Raw genomic sequence first — 21708 nt, forward strand, 5'->3', positions numbered from 1 at the left:
TGTGTTTTCACAGGTGGAGCTACGACTGCAAGAGAGTAGCCTAGAAATCTAGACGCGCCCCTAGCGCCCCCAGGGCTAGTCTAGCAACTCTCCGTTGGCTTGTGAGCTCCAGAAATCGAAACTCAATCAGGCCAATAAAATCGTGTATAGAGTCGTTAGGTGGGCTTAACCTAATGATTGATGGCAGAGTTGCAATGGTTTGGCTTGAATTCCCTGCTACTTGAAAACAAATAAGATGGATGTTGCTGTTGGCGAACAGTGTGACACGAGTTGAGCTTTTATTAAGTTGGCAAACGTTTGAACTAGCCAACTAGCTCCGCTGGTGGGAAACGCATGGGACTCATAGCGCTGCCGCTGTCCTATTGCGTGCAGAGGGAATTTGAAACTGATTACCCCGCCCCTCGGACTGAGCACTGCGAACGGTGAGTGCCCAGACCCTACATTTTAATGTGGGTCTGGCTCGTCAGGCTAGCAAGAGAGGTAAGTGGTGGGAGAAAAGATTTTTTTTAGAAATGCTTTCTACATTCAGCGACTCTTTTAGAGAGATGTGGTTATGAGATAGTCTAAGTGTGAAGGGCGGCCATTACCTAGAATGTTAGTGTGATAAGCGCTCACAGTTGTAGGTTTGTGAGCAGTGCCTTGGCAGACTTCACCAACCACGACCCAGCCAAGGTCAGGCTTCTGTGCATATGGTGCATTTCTAGGCCCATTGTGCTGTTCTCTCACTTTGTGAACCTGTAGGATGTCATGTCTAAGTAAGAAGAGGATCTGCGCATCTGGATCAAGGGGGGGAATAAGGTGAGCAATAGACTTGAGGTGTGAATTGTGTTTTGCTGCCTCAGGAGTCAGTATCTCTGACCTGTCATCTGGCATGTGATTGCACTCAATGAGCGTAGGAAGTGGCACACTGCAAGTTCCTTCCAGTGACTGTGCGATGAAGCCTGTAGCTCTCCTTCCAGACATCTCTGTAACTCCTGCGCATGTGCGAAGAGTGTAAGGAGACTCTGTGCTTTTGAGGCAGAAGAAATCAAAGAATTCTGATCTGGCTAATGACCAGTTGCTTCGGCCGTCGAGTATTGCATAAGCTTTCACAGCTTTATTTGGCTGGCCTTCATGATGGACCTCAATGAGACAGATTTTAGAGCAGGACCAGGAACTTAGCGGATCTCCACAAACATCAGTGCATTTGGAGTTTAACGGCTAGGGAGGTTCTCTCATCTTCCTCCCCTGCATTGAGGGGATTAAAAGTCCACGAGGGCAGCCCTGGATGAAGGGATGTTACATGTGCAACACTGTTACATTCTGAGCATTGTACAGCACATACCTTTGCTATGTGACTGCTTGAAGAGCAGCATCTGAAACAGACATTATTCTCCTTTAAGAATGTCTTGCATTCCTCGATGCTTTTAGCCCGAAAGCTTCTATACAACGCCTGGGGGGGGGGCTTTTAATGAATAGGGCAGTGTCTGTCTATGTCTGGCCTGCTGCTTGACAAGTTGGTGATGTTTGGGGTTTGTGTGCGATAGATCTCTGTCTTGTGGGCAGAAACAAGGCTTTTAGACTGTCCATAACCTGTTACAGGGCTCTCTGGCTTCACAGCATTGACCACAGAAGGGCTCAGAGCAAAGCTAGGGTCATTATGCTTATAGGGTTTGTGACACACAAAGTCAGCAAAAAATGAGTAAGGTGGGAATGCTACCTGCTGATGAAGCTTATACTGGGAACCTTGAGACATCCATTTCTATTGGAGGTTGTGAGAGTTTATTGATGATGGGTGTCACACGTCGTGCCGTGTCCAGGTAAGTGAGCCCACGTAGGTAGCCCTCTAGCTTTGCAGACTCAACTTCTTTCAGCAGGTCTCCAAGTATTCCAAGCTTTAGAAGTTCTCTCATGTTAATTTTGGTTTTCCAGCTTATCAACAATAACTTTTTCAATAATCTCTGGACAGCCATAGCAGTGTTCAAGACGTAGCCACGCCATTCTTAGTCCTGCAGTGGGGTCAGTATTGTGGACAGCTCTTAGCCTCTTAACCTGCTCTGAAGACTTAACCATTTAACTAGAAGATCAAGCTCTTCGCTGGCTGTCAGCTTTAGCCCCTCTATGGCACTGAAGAATGAGGACTTCCAGGCCCAGTAGTTTTTAGGGGGATCGTCAAACTTGCTAAGCCCTGAATTAAAAAGCTCACGGCGTACGAGGTACCTGGCTATATGTCACTCATTCCAGTATGGTCGGCAGTGCATGGCTGACGCACTGGTTTTATGGGAGGCATACACAATAAGAATATCTAGAAGTAGAATAACAGTTAGTATCTGCAGTGATGCTTGTCTCCATGCATTCCTAAAAGGCTTGTTTAATTTAGGTGGAAAATATATACATTTATGGATATTATTTAGTATAGCCTATGTAACTACTTGTCCTGTTGGTGATGGAGCACTGACAGTGTTGCAACAACTTTTATTCCATAATCTTTTTTAAACGTGTGGCTGTGGAGCTGTACCAAAGATTGTTAAGGCGGAGCAAAATATTTCATCCGGAGCCACTTCCGGGAACCCGCATCGCACGAGGTGGGGGGGGGTTTGCAAAATCACCCTTTATGCAGAGCAAAGGCAGCGACTGCTCCATTGAGGTCTATGGCCATAGCTCAGAATTTCCCCACATATGCTAAGATCTTGGTTCTATAGAGTTAGTAATGTGAATTTTGGGCACGTTTTCATGATCCTCAAACCCTTCTGAACATCTCAGGTACATTTTTAGCATTTCTGAGCATTCCAGTCTGGAGAAAATCGACCTTATATCAGGTGTGCACCTGTTATTTATTCTGCTGCTGTTGGCCGGTTGCTACCTACGCTCATCAATATATATACATCAACGACACGCTTCTTTATGTGGACAGGATTCGATCCCCATTTTGCGCCAATAGACATGAACTACGACAAACTATCTTGCTCCGCCTTAACAATCTTTGGCTGTACTCTGTACTCTGGCTCTACTTTGAGCGTAGGACTGACCATTAGCTGGCTGGTAAGGAAGAGAGGGGTATGGCTGCATACCTGTATGTGTGGCAGCATATGGCTGGTGTGTTGCTCTGAGTGGAGGGGAAGAGTGCGGCTGATGCGCTTTACTTTGAGCATGTCTGACCATGAACTGGCTTGTGAAGAGGAGCGGGGTTTGACTGCTTGCCCGTAGGCTCTGCAGTGTATGGCTAGTACACTGCTCTGGTAGGAGGGGGAGCTGTTTGGACCTGTTGTGTTCCACCCGCTGTGATGGTGCTTTTTCACTATTCTGTCCTCCAGCATGCATGTCTATTTGGCACAAGTTGACAGATAGCTAAACAGTTAGTAGTGCTGAATGAAAACCCAGACGTGGAAAGTAAAGTTGACTCTTATAAGGGCATTGGTACCGGTAACCACTGAATATGTAAAACTTAATACAAAAATAATATTTAAGATTCAAGATTGTCTTTATTACATCTCATTATACAGGTATAAGAATAAGAGAGCAAAATTCGTGTGTTTTTTTTTTCTCCTCAAAAAATAAATAATAAATGAATCGATGTCATAAGTAAACACTGTAAATATTGTAAATACAAAGTATGAATACACCAATTGGAATGAACTACAGCCTCTGCTGCATTACATGCACTAGTGACTGAGCTAATAGACTGCACAGTAAATGTATTGGGTGAGCTGCTTGAATTCACAAAATACACACGCATATACTGTAGGATCATAAAATATTCGTTAACAACATTACTTACAAGCAAAGCTTCTCCTAGGCGTTTAAACACATAGATGAAATAGATTACAGAAAGAAAAATAAGCTATGCTTTCTACTGTAAATGTTGGTCATAAAATGGTGTGTGTAGGCCTGCGTTCAGGTGAATTGCAACAGAAAGTGATATATTGTTTGCGTAGCAGATAAAGTCACTGACAGTAGTATATTTTGCATACACAGCCAGCAAGGATTTTAAAGACGGCGCGGTTTGACAGTGGGTTTGGCTTTTGAGTTAGACCAATCACATAGACCTAGGTCAGAAAAGGGAAATAGGGAAAAGACCCTGCCCCGAAGTAGGAGCTGAAAGAGTTATAGGAACTGCGGTCAGAGTAACTTAATAATCCCCAACTGGTCAGAACACAAAAAAAAAATGGTTATAGGAAATGCACAAATCCCGTCAGTGGAACTGCACCTAATTAAGTGACATCCAGACCAGGAACTAGCTATCCTGCTGTATCAGGAAAGGCCAGTGTGTGTGTTGTTAATACATAACATGGTAGCTTCACATCTGGTTCCTCAGCTGAAATGACAAATCATGAGTTCTGAATGACATGAAGATGCAAATGTATTTAAAAATGTGTTGGCTGTGAACCAATATTAAACTAAAAGAAATGGTATGGAAGACATTTGATATTGTGTGGTGATGCATAAACAATACACCCCATATTCCTCTAACACCAATTATTCATAGTATCAAGGAGCTGGCATGGGAGATTATGAGTTAAAGGGATATTCCACCATTTGGGGAAATACACTCGTTTTCCGTTAGCATCTCTCCTATAAGATAACGGTCTAATCTGATTCAATGAGCTGGAGCTAAAAGTGTTACTGTCAGACTCAGAGAACGGCTGGATGAACTGGGGAAAGGTAAAACTCAATTGTTTAACTCAAGGGGAGGTGGAAAACGAGTGTATTTCCCCAGATGGTGGAATATCCCTGTAAGGGAATTTTGTTGACACTCCAACATGGTATTTCTATGCAAGGTAGCCTATTCAACAGGAAATGTTGAATTTTGTAGATTGTAACCTTTGATCTGACTGACATTTAGCCAACAGCATTGGCTCTGATGGATTTTGTAATGGATGAGAAATAGTGTTACTAACAGTAACCTACTAACATGATTCACACTCACACTTTAAAATGTAATGCGACGCTTGCAACATGCACAATAACAATATCTAGAAGTATAACATAGTATCTGCAGTGATGCTTGTCTCCATACATTCCTAAAAGGTTAATTTAAATTAGGTGGAAACTATATTAATTTGTGGAAATTATTTAGCCTATGTAACTTGTCCTGTTGGTGATGGAACACTGACATTGTTGCAACAACTTTTATTCCATAATCTTTTTTACATACAAACGTAATCTACAAGTAAACTTTGGAACATCTGGAACAGGGGCTATCAAATAAGTGGTCATACCATCTCCTCAGTATCATGGGAAAATTATAGGCTGCTTGTACAAATCTAACAGTCAGACATTTGAATACAATACCAGAGTGGCAGGTAGGCCCACCTAGTTTACAAATTATGACGCTATAACATTTTTTTTGTCTTTGTATAGCCTATAGCAGGGGTGGGCAACTAATTTCCCCAAGGGGCCACATGACAAACTGGGACTGTTGAGGAGGGCCGGACCCAAAATACCGAACTCAAGTCTGAACTCAATTCTGTTCAATTCTATTCTGTTCTTGCATAACATTAAGTAAATCATATGGTTTTGTTTACTAGTCGTAAGAACAGATGAAAATGTGAGGGAGACAAAGGAAAAACAGCAATATTTAATTCATGTCCAGTATTTAATCCTCATTATGGAAAATGATTTTTTGACAATGACATTTTTTTTCAGTTTTCAAAGACTGATATAAAAAAGTACTACAATATCTATATAATTAGGCTAGGTCATGAAAATGTGAAGGAGTCAGTACAACTGATAGGCCTGTGCCACCATTTCACACTCAGCAATATTTCATCATTAAATCATTACCATCATTAAATTAACTCTATGCAGAATTAGACTACGAAAATGTGGAGCAGACAATAGTAGGCTGTCATTAGTTAATCAACATGCACAAAGAAAACTATTTTAAAAATGTAGGCTATGGTTTTGCTTTATGCACCATAACTGTGATTGGTCAATTCGCTCTGTGTGTTGAGCCGGCTGCTTCAAGCAACCTGTGGGTAGTAGCATCATACTAGTTCGCTAACATAAGCTTTGCAAATAAACTCAGACATATTTTGGTTACAATTACGGGGTTATCCGATTGTAAACTGTCTATCTGCCAGTAACTTTTTGAAATGAACACTTCGTATCGCCAACGAGCACCATGTAGGAGTTCGTTCTAACAACCTTTGCGGTGGTGAGCGACGCAAACATAAGACACAAAACTTTGAAAGGTTTACGCCGACGTAAAGGCAACTGCATTGTGTCGACGCAGAAGCATAAATTCACCAGCACATCAGTGAGGGTGTTTACGTCGTATGCATCCACGCACAAATGTATGGGCGTACAAATAGCAGTCGCTTTCAAAATAAAAACAACGATATTGATTTGCATGCATTATCTCTATGCTAGGCTCTTGACTATTGTTCTTTCACGGACCTTACGCGGGCCGGTCAGGGAAAGCCCACGGGCCGGATGTGGCCCGCGGGCCGTATGTTGCCCATGTATGGCCTATAGGCTACTACAGCATAACAACTGAACAAGTGCAAAAACCTATAACGTCAACTGCTGTTCAAACATCAGCAAGTCCTGAAAGTTTAAGAAGGTGACAGTAAAGTAACAGCAATATTGGGCTCTGCCTCCGTATTTAGACTACCGTTAAATCCATCTCCCTTGGTTTGCGGTAAATTACAGCATCGCCCAGTTGCGCCAATGACCTTCGAGTTCTTTTACTTAAGCTGTGAAAACGCATAAGAAAATCGTCGTTCCCGACAAGGTAGATGAGAGGATTGATGGCGCTGTTCAAGGAAGCGAGACCTCGGCTGACTTGATAGGCTAAATAAATATCGTCAAAAGTTTTGTAGCAGATTCCCTCCATTTTCAAAATCCTCGTAGACAAATTAAGATTCCTTAAAATGTGATATGGAACGAAACACACAGAAAACAACACAGTCAAAAATATGACCAATTTAAGACACCTTTGCTTCAGCAGAGTGTTGATATTCGCCTTGGTCATGAGGACGAATGCAACGTGCCCGTAGCAGAGAATTATGACAAGTAGAGGAATGACAAATCCCGTTATAGTCCAGCCGATGCTGTACGGCAGGTAATCCTTGATAAGGTTGTCTCCAGTTGTATCAAAACAGGATGCTGTGGAATTGAACGCTGATTTGTCAAAAAACATATCTGGGAGAATTTGAATGATTACCAAAGTCCAAACAAGTGCACTTATGACCACAGAGAGCCGTGTGTTTACAACACCTTTACTTTTCATGGGATAGACAATACCAAGATACCTGTAAACACAAATGCAGGTTAAAAACCCGATGCTGCCATAGAGATTTAGATTGAAGCAAAATCGTGTTATCTTGCAAAACAGAGTTCCAAACACCCAAGTGCGGCCAGCTGCGTAATAACTGACTAGGAAGGGAAGCGTAGAGACATACAATAAATCGGCAATTCCAAGATTCAAAATGAAAACTTTTATGTCTCCAAGTGTCCTCCATCGATTAAACACCAGTTTCAGTCCGCAGACGTTTGCAACAATTCCAATTACGCACACAAGGACGTAAACGGTGGGCAAAAAAATGTGCGTAAATGCTTGATCAACCTTCTCACATTCAGATTTGTTGTCCATTTTCTCTTCGCGCTCAGCTCTCACGGTATTGCACACTAACAATTTAACGAATATACAGTCTGATAATCTCACTCTTCAACTACTTTCGAATTCATCGTGTTGGACACGTGTAAAAAGAGATGAAGGTACCATCGTTAACGCCTACTTCCTTTAAAATTTTTGCATACAACATTTCACATGATGATTTTTTGTGCAGTGACAGTCTTCATGTTGTGGAGAAAGTCTTTATGTTGTGATCATCACGCTTTGTGTTTCAGGGAAGCTTTTCCTTAATTATCTATCTTCTTATTATTCTTTTCTATTCCCTTTCAGCCCACTTGTTTGGCAAGCTCCTGCCCTTAGAGTTATTGATGTCATTGATTAAAGAGATATTCCACCATTTGGGGAATTACACTAATTTTGCACCATCCCCTTGAGTTAAACAATTGATTTTGTACCTTTCTCCAGTTCATCCAGCCATTCTGAGTCTGCCACTTTTAGCTTCAGATCATTGAATCGGATTAGACCATTAGCATCTCGCCTGCTAGCATCACGCTTAAAAGTGACTAAGATTTCTGGAATTTTTCCTATTTAAAACTTGTCTCTTCTCAAGTTAGAACGTGTAATAAGACTAACGGAAAAGGAAACTTGGCGATTTTCTAGGCTGATTTGACATGGAACTATACAGCTTTTTCACATAAAAAAAAAGTAAACTTGATCATTTATAGATTTTGAACATCTGGACCAAGCCTATCAAATAAATGGTCATACCATCTCCTCAGTAGGCCTATCATGGGAAAAGGCTAGGCTACTTGTATAAATCTAACAATCAGACATTTGTATACAATAGCAGAGTGACAAACAAAAAAACAAGCTAGCCATGTAGAAAGCAGGTCGGCCCAGAGTTTAAAATTACACTATACACAGGTTTCCTGTTTACAAACATTACTGGGTGCATGTGAGTCCAGAAGGCAGAAAGCCAGATTGGTGACTTGGTCCGCTGCTTCAATAACCTTAAGTATTGAAGCTTCCTTATTTCCATTTATTTTGTCTTTTGTAGGCTATGGCACGGCGTTATGGGTGTTTAGTTTTCAAAACAATTTTTTAAAAGCTGGTTATGTCTTCGATGTTTCTGCGCAAGTTCAGCAGACAGTGCCAGACTTGAGTTTCTGGGGATGTAGCTTGAAAGTGTGAAAGTGTGAAAATCATTTCCAGTAAAGGACAGTGTTGCAACAGTGTTGTTTAGGTACCTTAAATGTGCACGAACTGTCTCAGAGAGTAATCGCTGCAACCAGGAGATGAAGGAGAACTGAGATCCACAGCACATCTTCTGAAATGCTTTTTTTTTTGTGTGACCGACTGTACCTATAGGGTACATATAAGTGCACGACTACGCCACTTGGGGCCTTTCACACCAAGATATGTTGTAAACCCAAGTATATTTGATGAGACACACAGATAAGATGATTAAAGACAGAGACGTGATTCCAGTACAAAAATAAACAAGATTTTATTAATATGGAATTCACTTAAAAGGCCATTTATGCGGTTAAGCACTAGAGCGCAGATCCACTATGGTGAACGGCAAGGGGAAGTGGTAATGGCTGCCACCAGGGATATTACTCTTTGGGACAGTAGCAGGGGAGAAATAGCTGGGAAGCTGATGGGGAGCAGTTACCTGTCCTGGGAGAAGTGTGAGGCCAACACAACACTCGTGCTCTTGACTCTGGTGCCTATTCACACAGACACACACACACACGCATAGGCACAACTACTGCAACAATGTGATCACAGCAAATGGTGAGGTGCACGTTACCACTACAAAATACTGTGAGCAGTGCGCGAAGAGGAGGACTCAGATCCGGCGACCTGCCCCGTGAGCAGCTTCACTATTACTCTGGAGAAGAGAGAAGGGGGGGGGGATGGTTAGCACTCGGTGACTGAGAAAACAGTAGAGCAAAGCTTAAGGAAGGATGTTACTGGTAGCAAACTACTGGGGCAGCCAGTACCACACATGCCCTAATGCCGTGAAGGAGAGAGGCAACAGGAGGCTAAAAGGTAACGGCCAAGTCAAATAATACCAAATGAAACCAACTAAACAGAAAAGAAAACAAACAAAACGGCAAAAGCTACTTTACATTAATTTTACAGTAGGCAAAACAGCAGTGGCAACTGGTTCTGGAGACACAAAACAGTCAGAATCAGTCATCCATAAACAATACACAATCAACAAACAACAGTTTTCCATTGACAGGATTTACACATTCACACTAGGCATCATTCTACTTTACCTCAATGCATCCTAAAAGCAAACACAACATGGCAAGGGGACCCCCTGGCATGAGAACACTGCTGTACACAAGCATATGTCAGATACAGCGAGACAGGCATTTGAATCATAGACTGAGGACATGATTAGCTCACATGTGCTACATCATACTAAAGCGGCAACAATCACATATAGGTAGTAAACAGACATAGATAAGAGCAAAAGGGTTTACAGACAAATATTTCTCTCCCTAACGAGAGTTACAAATAAATGTACCTTTGTTGGCTAGGTTCCTTGGTAAACAGTGCAGGGCTTCGTTGAAACGTCTTTTCACCCGAGACCCATGTTACAATGTGGCTATTAAATATACGTACAACCTCACAAACATGGTAGCCTGACGTTAAACCAACAATGATTAAAATAGTGTACTATTACCTTCAGTAGTAGATCTACCCACCAACTACTCGGAAGCGTCTGGCGACAGTAGGACACCTGTTGCCCACAGTTTAACATTAGATAAACAAATAAATACAATCATATGATCGTGTAGCAGATGAGGCAATAGCACGTACCTTTCACAGACGAACACCCAGGGAACCAAGGATAGCCGAATCGGCAGTGTTTACAGAAACCAGGGATCTTAGTCGGCCTACCGGTGAGCCTGTTATTTTATAGAAAGTGGTGTTGCCGCTAAGGAAACCTAGCCACTTAGAAGCTAACTGGAAGGCGTGACAAGGGGGAAAGGAGCTACGGTAACAGCAGGAGGACAAACTTAATACAGCAGTGGCTCTACCGGTTACATTTGCAATGCAACAATGTGGCGAAAATGAGGCTTGAGTTGGTGGATTCATTTATGAAAAGTGAGCAGCAATGGCAGGCAAAATGGGAATTATAAGAACCGTTTAGGCTCGATGGGTTAAGCACGGAATGTTTTCAACTGCTTGCGACGCCCCTGCATATTGATTGAAACCAGGGGCGCAGGAGGCACGAAGGACGTGGGGGATATGTCCCACGCAGTGATGAAGAGAGCCGGCATCCCCCTCACTTTTGATAAGGAAAAAAAGCCTTATAGGTACGCTAAATAAATAATAACATATAGGATTTGCGCTAACTGTAAAACTCCCCATTACCAGCATCACATCACTAACCACAGCCATCTACAGTACTGTAAGACTGCACAATCTCATATTCACTCTGTTGGATATCTGAAGCCAGTTTGTCTACTAACAATCATAAAATAATCCAGGCTACTTGCTTAGCATAAATCATTTATCATCATCTTTATTTGAGGCAGGCTGGTATTCGAGGCAGGCTTTAGACATGCATTTCGTTTGGAGCGGCATGCATACCCGTAGGCTATCAAAAGCATTTTCGGTTTGGTTTGGGATTTAATTTACTTTTGGACTGTTGGGACTGATGGGCACTGAAATCTGGAAGATATTTGATGGTTCACTGTTAAGTTTCATGCAGTTGAAAAAGTGTCGGGATTTCCACTGCTGTTTATTGCCAGACAAGGCAGCCCTTCATTGAATAGGGGTTGTGCTGCAATGGAAACCTTTTTGCGTAGCCAAGTAGCCTAAATTGAGTTATTGTTTAGTTATGCATGATTTAGCTTTTTTTTTTTAAATAAAATTCATAGGCTGGAATGCCTTGAGTCGCAACAATTGTGTTTAAATGTAGTAGGCTTCAGCCTCTGGCAATTAGCTCGAAAGGGGCGGCAAAAAAATGAGCTTGAGAACGTGTGTTGGAGACCCATGGTAGGAAAACGACTTTTCTTTGCCAACCGTAGGCTATTAATCCAACCAACATAATACAATACAATACAACATATAATAAAATATTAAGAAGAGGTTATTTCATTGACTTAAATCGAACAATGTCTTCTAGTGGACTGATGGCAATTGTTGGTATGGTAGGCAATTGTTACCCCGTCTTGTATATGGGAACCTGCCTTTATTTGTCCTGCTATAAATAGAATCAATCCCGGGCATAATTTGAGGATTTATGGTAGCCTAGTCCTCAATTCCTCCTGCTCAACATGACGTTATGTTTATGATAACAAACTCAACTAGCCTACTTATAAACTCGTTTTCACTAGCCTAACTATAAAATACAAGTCTATCAACGTTTTTGTTCTAAGACATTTATTTCAAACATAATTTCAAGACACAAATTGGATACTTTTGGTTACCTTGGTGCATAAATCCCAGAGAGTAGGCTACCACACCCCAGAGTGATGGGCCTAGCGTTCTTATGCGTTCAGTGTGGGGTATAAACAAGCTGAGAATTTAGCGGTGTCACGTCTGCCTGTCACAGACGTGGGGAGCTCTTTGAAGCTTGGGATAATGTGATACAGTCACTACAGTAACAGTATTTTATTTTACTTCTTATGTATTTTTTTTTTCAATTTTATAAATGCTTTGTTTAAATGCTGTTGGAACAAATAGTTGATTATAAAGGCAACTTTCTGTTGCAATTTTCTGTGTGTTCTGGACTGGTAACTTGTTAAGCCAACACTTGTTAAGTTCTAAAGTTGCATAAATATTAACTGCAAACACACAGTGGAGAGTTGATTTGGTTTATACCAGACAATTTAAGTAGGCCTAACTAGGCTATTTGATCATGTAGTCTATGTTTGGATCATAGGCATGATGATTCATTCATGGCTTCATAAAATATCAACATCCCATGTTGCTTTTTTCTACCATTAGCCCAAGTAGTGACCAGTATTCTACCATTGGCCCAAGTAGTGAAAACAATTGTTTGAAAACAATCAATGGTATTATCTTAATATTCTGGCAAGTTTAAAATATGATGGTCGAAAGTGGGCCAGAGGTGGCAATCCGATATCTGGAAATCTGATCTCACTATGGGTTTGTGTTCACAATTTGGTCCCCCTCACTTTCAAAATATCTCCTGCGCCCCTGATTGAAACTGTCGGGCAGTGTTGTTGATCTGTATTGTTGAAAACTTAAAACAAATGAAATATTCGGCCTCATGTTGTACGAGCAGAACTGAACTATGTTTGGGGGAAATATTAGATTCCTGACCACTTTTGCAGTCTATAGGCCTTAGGTCTATTAGAGAGATGCGCTAAACGCTAAAGATATGGTGCGTAATGGAGATTCCAAAGCGCTCTTCTTTGGCCAGAACCAACGGAGAGCGATCGTGGATAGGTCCGTCCTATCCACCGAAACATTACAATGCAACAAAATATTTAAAGAGCATCAAGCTATTAAAATCTCTATTATGTAAGCACATAATATAACAGTATAGTCAGTCATTTTTATTAGGTCAAACAGTGATTTGATAATGTTTTTTAAGGCCCAATTGGTCTGGTCCATCAAAAACTGGAATCCAACTGAACAAGTGCAATAACCTATAACATCAACTTTTTTTCTTTCAAGCAAGTCCTGAAAATTCAAGAAGGTGACAATAAAGTAACAACAGTATTGGGCTCTGCCTCCTTATTTACCATTGAATCCATCTCCCGTGGTTTGCGGTAAATTACAGCACCATTCAGTTGCGCCAATGACCTTCGAGTTCTTTTACTTAAAGGGACACCAGGCAAGCCTGATCCCTCTCTACGACACTCCCCCTCGCTCGGTCTGAAGCTCTTTTCCTTTTCTTTGCGTCTAGCGTCAAGGGTTTTCGCTGCTTCTTCGCTGGCTCTGCCATTATACACACGTTTGCAACAATCTCTAGCATTTCGTTAGCCTGCCTCTGTGCTGTAAACTGATTCTGCTTCGGTCAGCGGGTAGGATACACCGAACTTGCAAGTGGGATATTCTTCCTACAGGCAGTAGGGGCGGGCGAGAGAGCCTTCATTAGCCCCGTAATGAGTCATTTAACCATATACCGACTTACGAAGATGATTAATTAACACGAAAACGTTGCCTGGTGTCCCTTTAAAGGGAAACTTGGCAGGATTAGCTATATTTCCCTCTCTGCTGGAGAAATTGTGCATTATGCTATTCAAACTGTGGAAAAAGGTAACGATAAAGCATATGGATTTGTTTACAAGCTAGCGAAACGGTTAGCATAACAATGTGGATGTTACAAGGTAAGAAACACGATTTAAAACAAGTTTTGTATCTCACTTCTCTTTCCGGGACGGCAGTATCAATGTTGCAAAGTTGGTTTTCCGCCTGGGGACACTAGGGGCAGCGGGGACTATTGACAGTGATAGTCACGGTGCGTCTGTGGAGGTGCGTCTTTGCGTGTCCGACAGTGTCCATTTATTTCGACCCAATCACCAACATAGCTGGATGTGCCAGTCTTCGTAACTTGGATGTGCCAGGATGTGCCAGTCATCGTAATGATAGCGTCCGTAATGGACGTGGTACAGACAGCAGGGGTAGTAAAAATAGGGCTTTAAAGAACTACAAAGTCACCCGCGATAGGAACTGATTTGACCAGGCTACTTTATTGTATAGTATAGGGTTTGTGGTTATAGTAATAGTTTACTGTTGTTGGTTTACATTGTACTGTTTCCTGTTAATTTGTTATGTGGGTGAAATGACAAAAAAAGAAAGTAAACCTGCTCAAATATGTTCAACATCCAGTATTTACTGAAAGGTGCATAATTCGAGGTGGTTGCCATCCAGTGACATCATAATATGCCAAGTAGATGGGTAAATTTACCCCTTCATAAACTTTTGTTTATACTCAAAGATTTTCACATTTACCAGGGTTCTCAAGTTTTGAGCTCATCTTTACGGTGCCCCTAAGGGGACATGAGCAAAATAAAATCTAAAGTTTAGTTTCATGTGCTCACATGAAACTTTCATGTGCGCACGTGAAACTTTGATTTCACGCACGGGAAAGTTTCATGTGCACACATGAAAGTTTCACGTGCGCACATGAAAGTTTCATGTGAAAAGGTTTTGCGTGCGCACACAAAACTTTCATGTGCTCACATGAAAGTTTCACGTGAGCACATGAAACTAAACTTTAGATTTTTTTTTTCTCATGTCCCTACAGGGGCTCCGTACATCTTGGAGTGGGATTAAAAAATTAAAAACAAATAAAATTTAATAAAGTATGTGCACTATTTACTAAGTAGAGTGCACCATTTACTATTTACTATAAGGAATCTAATCTCTGTCATCTTTAGTAGAACTCGCACCCTATGTAGCAAAAGGAGTGCACACATGGACAGATTATGAGGCAGTGTGCGCCTGGGCAAAGATGTCAACTAACTCAGCTAAGTTAGGAGGGTCTGGGGGCATCCCCAAAAGAAAATCTTGAAAAATGACCCCTTAAATAATGACTTCTGGTGAGTTTTATGGAAAGAAACATTAATCCTTTGAGACCTAGGCAGTGTAATTTGTCGTTATGAGGGCCATCCATCCTACTGTATATCTAGTATTTGTTGTATTGTTCAGGACAGTCAGGGATTTTGCCCATCAGGGAAAGCATCATGTAATAATACTTGCATAGCCTATGTCTCTTATGTAAGCCTTTTTGTCATGGACAAATTACCTGTGTTTTTGCATTAGTGTCACAGGAAGCATGCCAGTAGAAATAACATATTTAGGTGGGATTATGTGGAATCTAGCAATATACGAATCGTGACGGTGGGATATTCCATGGCTTAGGAATTTAGATAGATTGATAAATATATACTTTATTGATCCCCAAGGGGAAATTCAAGGTCCAAGTAGCTTAAGACATCACACACAACATACACTACACCACCACCAAGGGGATCAAATAGACTGTTGACGGTTGCTAAAACACCTCTGCGAGTGAAAGGCTTATCACTGTTGGCAACGCAGAATGTGAATGTGTCATTTTTGAGATTCCAGCACAGTCCAAGGCTGTGTTGTATCGGTGGAGAGTCTATCTGTAAGTCCAGGTCTTTCGGATCTTTTCTATAATCGTCTGAAAGAAACGCTTGCATGACCGCTGGGTCCATTGGCTGCTGCCATGCTCGCAGAGGATTTTCTTGAACTAGTTGTGGAACTATACCACTGACTTGCTTTCCGACTGACTAGAGGAGTTGATGGGTCTCTCTTCTGTATTCTCTTCCATCTTGTATTTGTCGTGCAGGAAGTGGAGTGACAAAGGCTAAAGATGAATGAGGATGAAGAGTAGCTGCCTTCTTGGACCTGTTTTTGTTCCAAAGATGAATGAGGATGAAGAGTAGCTGCCTTCTTGGACCTGTTTGTGTTCCACCCGCTGTTATCTGCCCGCTGTGATGCTGCTTTTTCACTATTCTGTCCTCCTCCTGTGCATGTCTATTTTGTTGATAGATAGCTAAACAGTTAGTAGTGTTGAATGAAAACCCAGACATGAAAGTAAAGTTGACTCTTATAAGGGCATTGTTACAGGTAACCACTGAATATGTGAAACTAAATACAAAAATAATATTTAAGATTCAAGATTGTCTTTATTACATCTCATTATACGGGTATAAGAGAGTAAAATTCTTGTGTTTTTTTGCTCCTCAAAAAAATAAATAATAAATGAATAAATGCCATAAGTAAACACTGTAAATATTGTAAATACAAAGTATGAATACACCAATTGGAATGAACTACAGCCTCTGCTGCATTACATGCACTATTTACTGAGCTAATAGACTGCACAGTAAATGTATTGGGTGAGCTGCTTGTTTCACAGAATCACAGTGTAAGGATTCACAAAATACACACGCATATACGATCATGAAATATTCGTTAACAACATAACTTACAAGCAAAGCTTCCCCAAGGCGTTTAAACACATAGATGAAATAGATTACAGAAAGAAAAATAAGCAATGCTTTCTACTGTAAATGCTGGTCATAAAATATTGTGTGTAGGCCCGCATTCAGGTGAATTGCAACAGAAAGTGATATATTGTTTGCATAGCAGAAGCTATGGTTATGTCATTGCACAAGGCTGTTTACCATCCATTTGTGTCTAGACTGGAGCAGAGTGCTTCTGAATGCTGTCCATTCTCATTAATAAAGTCTCTGACAGTAGTATATTTCCATATATTTTGCATACACAGCCAGCAAGGATTTTAAAGACGGCGTGGTTTGACAGTGGGTTTGGCTTATGAGTTAGACCAATCACGTAGACCTAGGTCACTAAGGGTCCATATGCGGAAAAAGGAAATAGGGAAAAGACCCTGCCCCGAAGTAGGAGCTGAAAGAGTTATAGGAACTGCGGTCAGAGGAACTCCCCAACTGGTCAGAACACAAGAAAAAAATGGTTATAGGAAATGCAAAAATCCCGTCAGTGGAAATGCGCCTAATTAAGTGACATCCAGACCAGGAACTAGCTATCCTGCTGTATCAGGAATGGCCAGTGTGTGTGTTGTTAATACATAACATGATAGCTTCACATCTGGTTCCTGGGCTGAACTGACAATTCATGAGTTCTGAAGGACATGAAGATGCAAATGCATTTGAAAATGAACCATGTTGGCTGTGAACCGATATAAATGGTATGGAAGACATTTGATATTGTGTGGTGATGCATCCATATATATATTCCTCTAACACCAATTATTCATTGTATCAAGGAGTTGGCATGGCAGATTATGAGGTATGGGGATTTTGTTGACACTCCAACATATGCAAGGTAGCCTACTCAACAGTAGAAAAAACAGAGGCGCACTCAAGGGCTTGATAGTAATACAATTTGTATTGAGAACCGAGGTTTTAACAATGAGTCTAAGGACAAAACCTGGCCCACCTGGTGGAGTTCACGCACCAGGCAAAACATCACAAACTTAAGGCGCAGACGCCGATTCGCCATTGAGCCTACTCAACAGGAAATGTTGAATCAGGTAGTTTTGTAGATTGTTACCTTTGATGTGACTGACATTTACAGCATTGGCTAAGCTGATGGATTTTGCAATAATGGATGGGAAATAGTGTTACTAACAGTAACCTTACTAACATGAGTCACACTTTAAAATGTAATGCGACACTTGCAACATACACAATAAGAATATCTAAGTAGAATAACAGTTAGTATCTGCAGTGATGCTTGTCTCATCAGGGTTCCCACTCTTAAGTCAAATGTAAAATTCCATTACTTTTCCCTGGCGAAAAACCTGAATTTCCATGACTTACTATATAAGTTACTCAAGGAAGCAGTAAAGCTAAAAATCTTTACACTTACCCCCCCCCTATAGTCTTGTAGACTATTTGGAATGTATGTCAGGGGTTCTGATATAGAATGACTACACAAAATATGGAATGATTACACAAGTCTCTATTTTTGCATTTTCTTTGTTGGTTCAATGGGTGTGTATAGGACGGACATACCCTATACACTGCATCTAGTTATTGCTAAGGGATATACACTGCAGCTAGAAAGTAGGGAGGCACCAAAGGCGGAGGGGGGCATTTTTGATCAAATTTAATTGAGACATAGTAAGATTAATCTGACAATGTAAAGCACTATACAGATTGTACATGAAAAAATGTTGTCATATATGGATTCCCAAGAGTTCAAGCTTTTAAGTAAGGGATAATGTAGGCTATAGGTCATTATGGGGAAAATAAGTCCCGACAGGGCGAACCGGACCCCGACGCGTCAGCGGAGGGGTCTTGTTTCGCCCTGAAGGGACTTATTTTCCCATAATGACCTATAGCCTACATTATCCCTTACTTAAAAGCTTTTGAATGAATGAACTTGAATCAAACATTCTTTAGAACACAGCTGATCAACCGTCTGCTTTCACTTTTGAATGATGTTCCAAGCGCAAACTCCTTTGCCATTGACAGCGGTCATTCTTGTTTTCAGAGGTCCTTTCCCAAGAAATAATGACCGCTAGAACTTTCGGAAATCCCATTCAAGTCAATGGAGCATTCTACTTGCATTGTGAAGAGCCATATAATATTACTATGCTACATAGCAATAGGGACACAGTGTAGATATACACCAATATGTGGAAATATATTTGTATTAATGTATTTTGGCAAGTAAATTCCCTGACTTCATGTCTGGAATAGACTTTTTAAAATTCCATGATATTAGAAATCCATGCATTCCTAAAAGGCTCATTTAATATATGAATGAATAATCTATAACATAAACTGCTGTTCAAACATAAGAAAGTCCTGATAGTTCAAGGAGACAATAAAGTAACAGTATTGGGCTCTGCCTCCGTATTTACCGTAGAATCCATCTCCCTTGGTTTGCGGTAAATTACAGCACCACTCAGATGCGACAATGACCTTCGAGTTCTTGTACTTAACCTGTGAAAACGCATAAGAAATTCGTCGTTCCCGACAAGGTAGATGAGTGGATTGATGGCGCTGTTCAAGCAAGCGAGTCCTCGGCTGACTTGATAGGCTATATAAATATCGTCAAACGTTTTGTAGCAGATTCCCTCCATTTTCAAAATCCTTGTAGACAAATTAAGATTCCTTAAAATGTGATATGGAAGGAAACACACAGAAAACAACACAGTCAAAAATATGACCAATTTAAGACTCCTTTGCTTCAGCAGAGTGTTGATATTCGCCTTGGTCATGAGGACGAATGCAACGTGCCCGTAGCAGACAATTATGACAAGTAGAGGAATGACAAATCCCGTTATAGTCCATCCGATGCTGTACGGCAGGTAATCCTTGATAAGGTTTTTACCAGTTGTATCAAAACAGGATGGTGTGGAATTGAACTCTGTTTTTTCAAAGAACATATCTGGGAGAATTTGAATGACCACTAAAGTCCAAACAAGTGCACTTATGGCCACAGAGAGCCGTGTGTTCACAATACCTTTACTTTTCATAGGATAGACAATACCAAGATACCTGTAAACACAAATGCAGGTTAAAAACCCGATGCTGCCATAGAGATTTAGATGGAAGCAAAATCGTGTTATCTTGCAAAACACAGTTCCAAACATCCAAGCGCTGTCAGCTGCGTAATAACCGACGAGGAACGGAAGCGTAGAGACATACAATAAATCGGCAATTCCAAGATTCAAAATGAAATATTTTATGTCTCCAAGTGTCCTCCATCGATTAAACACCAGTTTCAGTCCGCAGACGTTTGCAACAATTCCAATTACGCACACAAGGACGTAAATGGTGGGCAAAAAAATGTGCGTAAATCCTTTATCAACCTTCTCACATTCAGATTTGTTGTCCATTTTCTCTTCGCGCTCAGCTCTCACGGTATTGCACACTAACAATAAAGAAAACACAGTCCGATAATCCCGCTGTTCATCTACTTTCGAATTCATCGTGGACACGTGTAAAACACATGAAAGTAGCCTACCATCGTTACGCCTACTTCCTTTATGATTTTCGCATAGAACATTTCACCTACTGAATTTGTGTGCATGTGCAGTGACAGTGACAGTCATCATGGAGAAAGTCTTTATCAGACATCCCAACCTGCAAAAAGTAATTTCAGGGAGGTATCACGAAGCGCCCCCCAGAAAAAAAAAACTTTAGCCTATTTAGATACTGAAATACAGATTAATATGTTTGTTCAATGTCTAATCAGTACACCAAATAAGGAAGATAGAAATTGTGAAAATACATTTTGGTAGTTTGGTCTTTTTTTTTGGTCTTTTCATGTACAGTGTTGCCTTGGCAATTAGTCATGTATAGGCCTGAATATAGAATAATATGCACATGAATTGGCACAGGCCAATCAGGATGCTCGCTGTCTTGGATGCGCTCAGGTACACACGCACCACCCCTCTCTCTCTCCCCTGTCGTGTGCGCGCTATACACTCAGATGCACTCGCGATTTGAAGTCTAGGTCTCGCGTGCGCGCTCTTGATCGCTCGCTCTAGATTCCGGGAGATTTTATCTAATTTGCAGGCGTCAGGGAGCCGCTGTTAATATGCGGGAGACTCCCGGAACTTCCGGGAGACTTAGGATGTCTGCTTTATGTTGTGATCATCATGCTGTGTGTTTCAGGGAAGGTTTTCCTTAATTTCTTGGCTGCATTTCCCCACACCTCAGTAGTGTACACACTGTAAAATCCAATAAGTAAACCTTACTTAAAAAAACCATGGAAACCGATTGCCTTGAAAAATCAGACTAAAGTGGACTGGGATTCTAAAACTGAGCTTACAAGCAATTCCTTAGTGTAGTGTATTAACACTACAGCAAATTCCTCTTTAACCTACCTAGGTATTGTGAAGTGAAGTGTACTTTAGTTTTCATTCATAAAACTCATGTTCTGAAGTTGAGGTAACTAATCAACCAATTCCTCATATCTGGAATATGTAGTAACAGTTACTTGAACAGCAAGTTAATCTTACTTGGTGAAACCATGGAAACCGATTGCCTTCAATTTAGCAAGTAAATATTACTCATATACACAAGTTTGAATAAAAATTGGCTCTATTCTAAAATAATGACATTTACAACTGCATCAGGTACAAATACGGCTTTGAATTATTTATTATTCTTGTAAAAACAACAAAATTGTGTTGTTTTAATAAAAAAAAAAAACATCTTAAAATGTCTTAAATGGCACAATTTAGCTGTAGCAACAACCTACATCTTCCTTTTTTCTCCTTGAACATTTTATAAAAATCTTTAAGTATCTCAGTAGCCTGTACCATATAAAAATCAACACAGTAGTCTAACGTAAATTAACACAATACATGAAAAATACTGTCTTCTTAAAGGGATATTCCACCATTTGGAGAATTACACTCATTTTCCACCTCTCCTTGAGTTAAACAATTGATTTTTACCTTTCTCCAGTTCATCCAGCCGTTCTCTGAGACTGGCGATACCACTTTTAGCTCCAGCCTAGCATAGATCATTGAATCGAATTAGTCCATTAGCATCTCGCCTGCTAGCATCACGTTTAAAAGTGACTAAGATTCCCGGTAATTTTCCTATTTAAAACTTGTCTCCTTTCAAGTAAGAAAGTGTAATAAGACCAATGGAAAATCAAATGTAGAG

At 40.7% G+C, this 21708-nt stretch overlaps 2 protein-coding genes and 1 long non-coding RNA gene across 3 annotated transcripts; all 3 read right to left on the bottom strand.

The window, feature by feature from the left end:
- Nucleotides 1-5574: 5574 nt before the first annotated feature.
- On the bottom strand, nt 5575-7691 carry LOC143104188 (P2Y purinoceptor 1-like). The gene has a single exon (XM_076268150.1). It carries the CDS (start codon nt 7574-7576, stop codon nt 6587-6589), a length of 990 nt encoding a protein of 329 aa, XP_076124265.1. The 5' UTR covers nt 7577-7691; the 3' UTR covers nt 5575-6586.
- Nucleotides 7692-9040: 1349 nt separating this feature from the next.
- On the bottom strand, nt 9041-10505 carry LOC143104116 (uncharacterized). The gene is made up of 2 exons (XR_012983004.1): nt 10397-10505; nt 9041-10316 (listed from the first exon to the last, which is right to left on the bottom strand). It is a non-coding gene; the product is annotated as an uncharacterized LOC143104116 (long non-coding RNA).
- Nucleotides 10506-18167: 7662 nt separating this feature from the next.
- Nucleotides 18168-20049, bottom strand: LOC143104041 (P2Y purinoceptor 1-like). The gene has a single exon (XM_076267953.1). The coding sequence runs from the start codon at nt 20016-20018 to the stop codon at nt 18897-18899; it is 1122 nt and encodes a 373-aa protein (XP_076124068.1). The 5' UTR covers nt 20019-20049; the 3' UTR covers nt 18168-18896.
- Nucleotides 20050-21708: the final 1659 nt, after the last annotated feature.

Source organism: Alosa pseudoharengus, unplaced genomic scaffold (genome assembly GCF_046254945.1).
Source record: "Alosa pseudoharengus isolate Yale_2024_CS ecotype anadromous, Long Island Sound unplaced genomic scaffold, YU_APseudo_1.1 YU_APseudo_1.1_scf_5, whole genome shotgun sequence".
NCBI lineage: Eukaryota > Metazoa > Chordata > Actinopteri > Clupeiformes > Clupeidae > Alosa > Alosa pseudoharengus.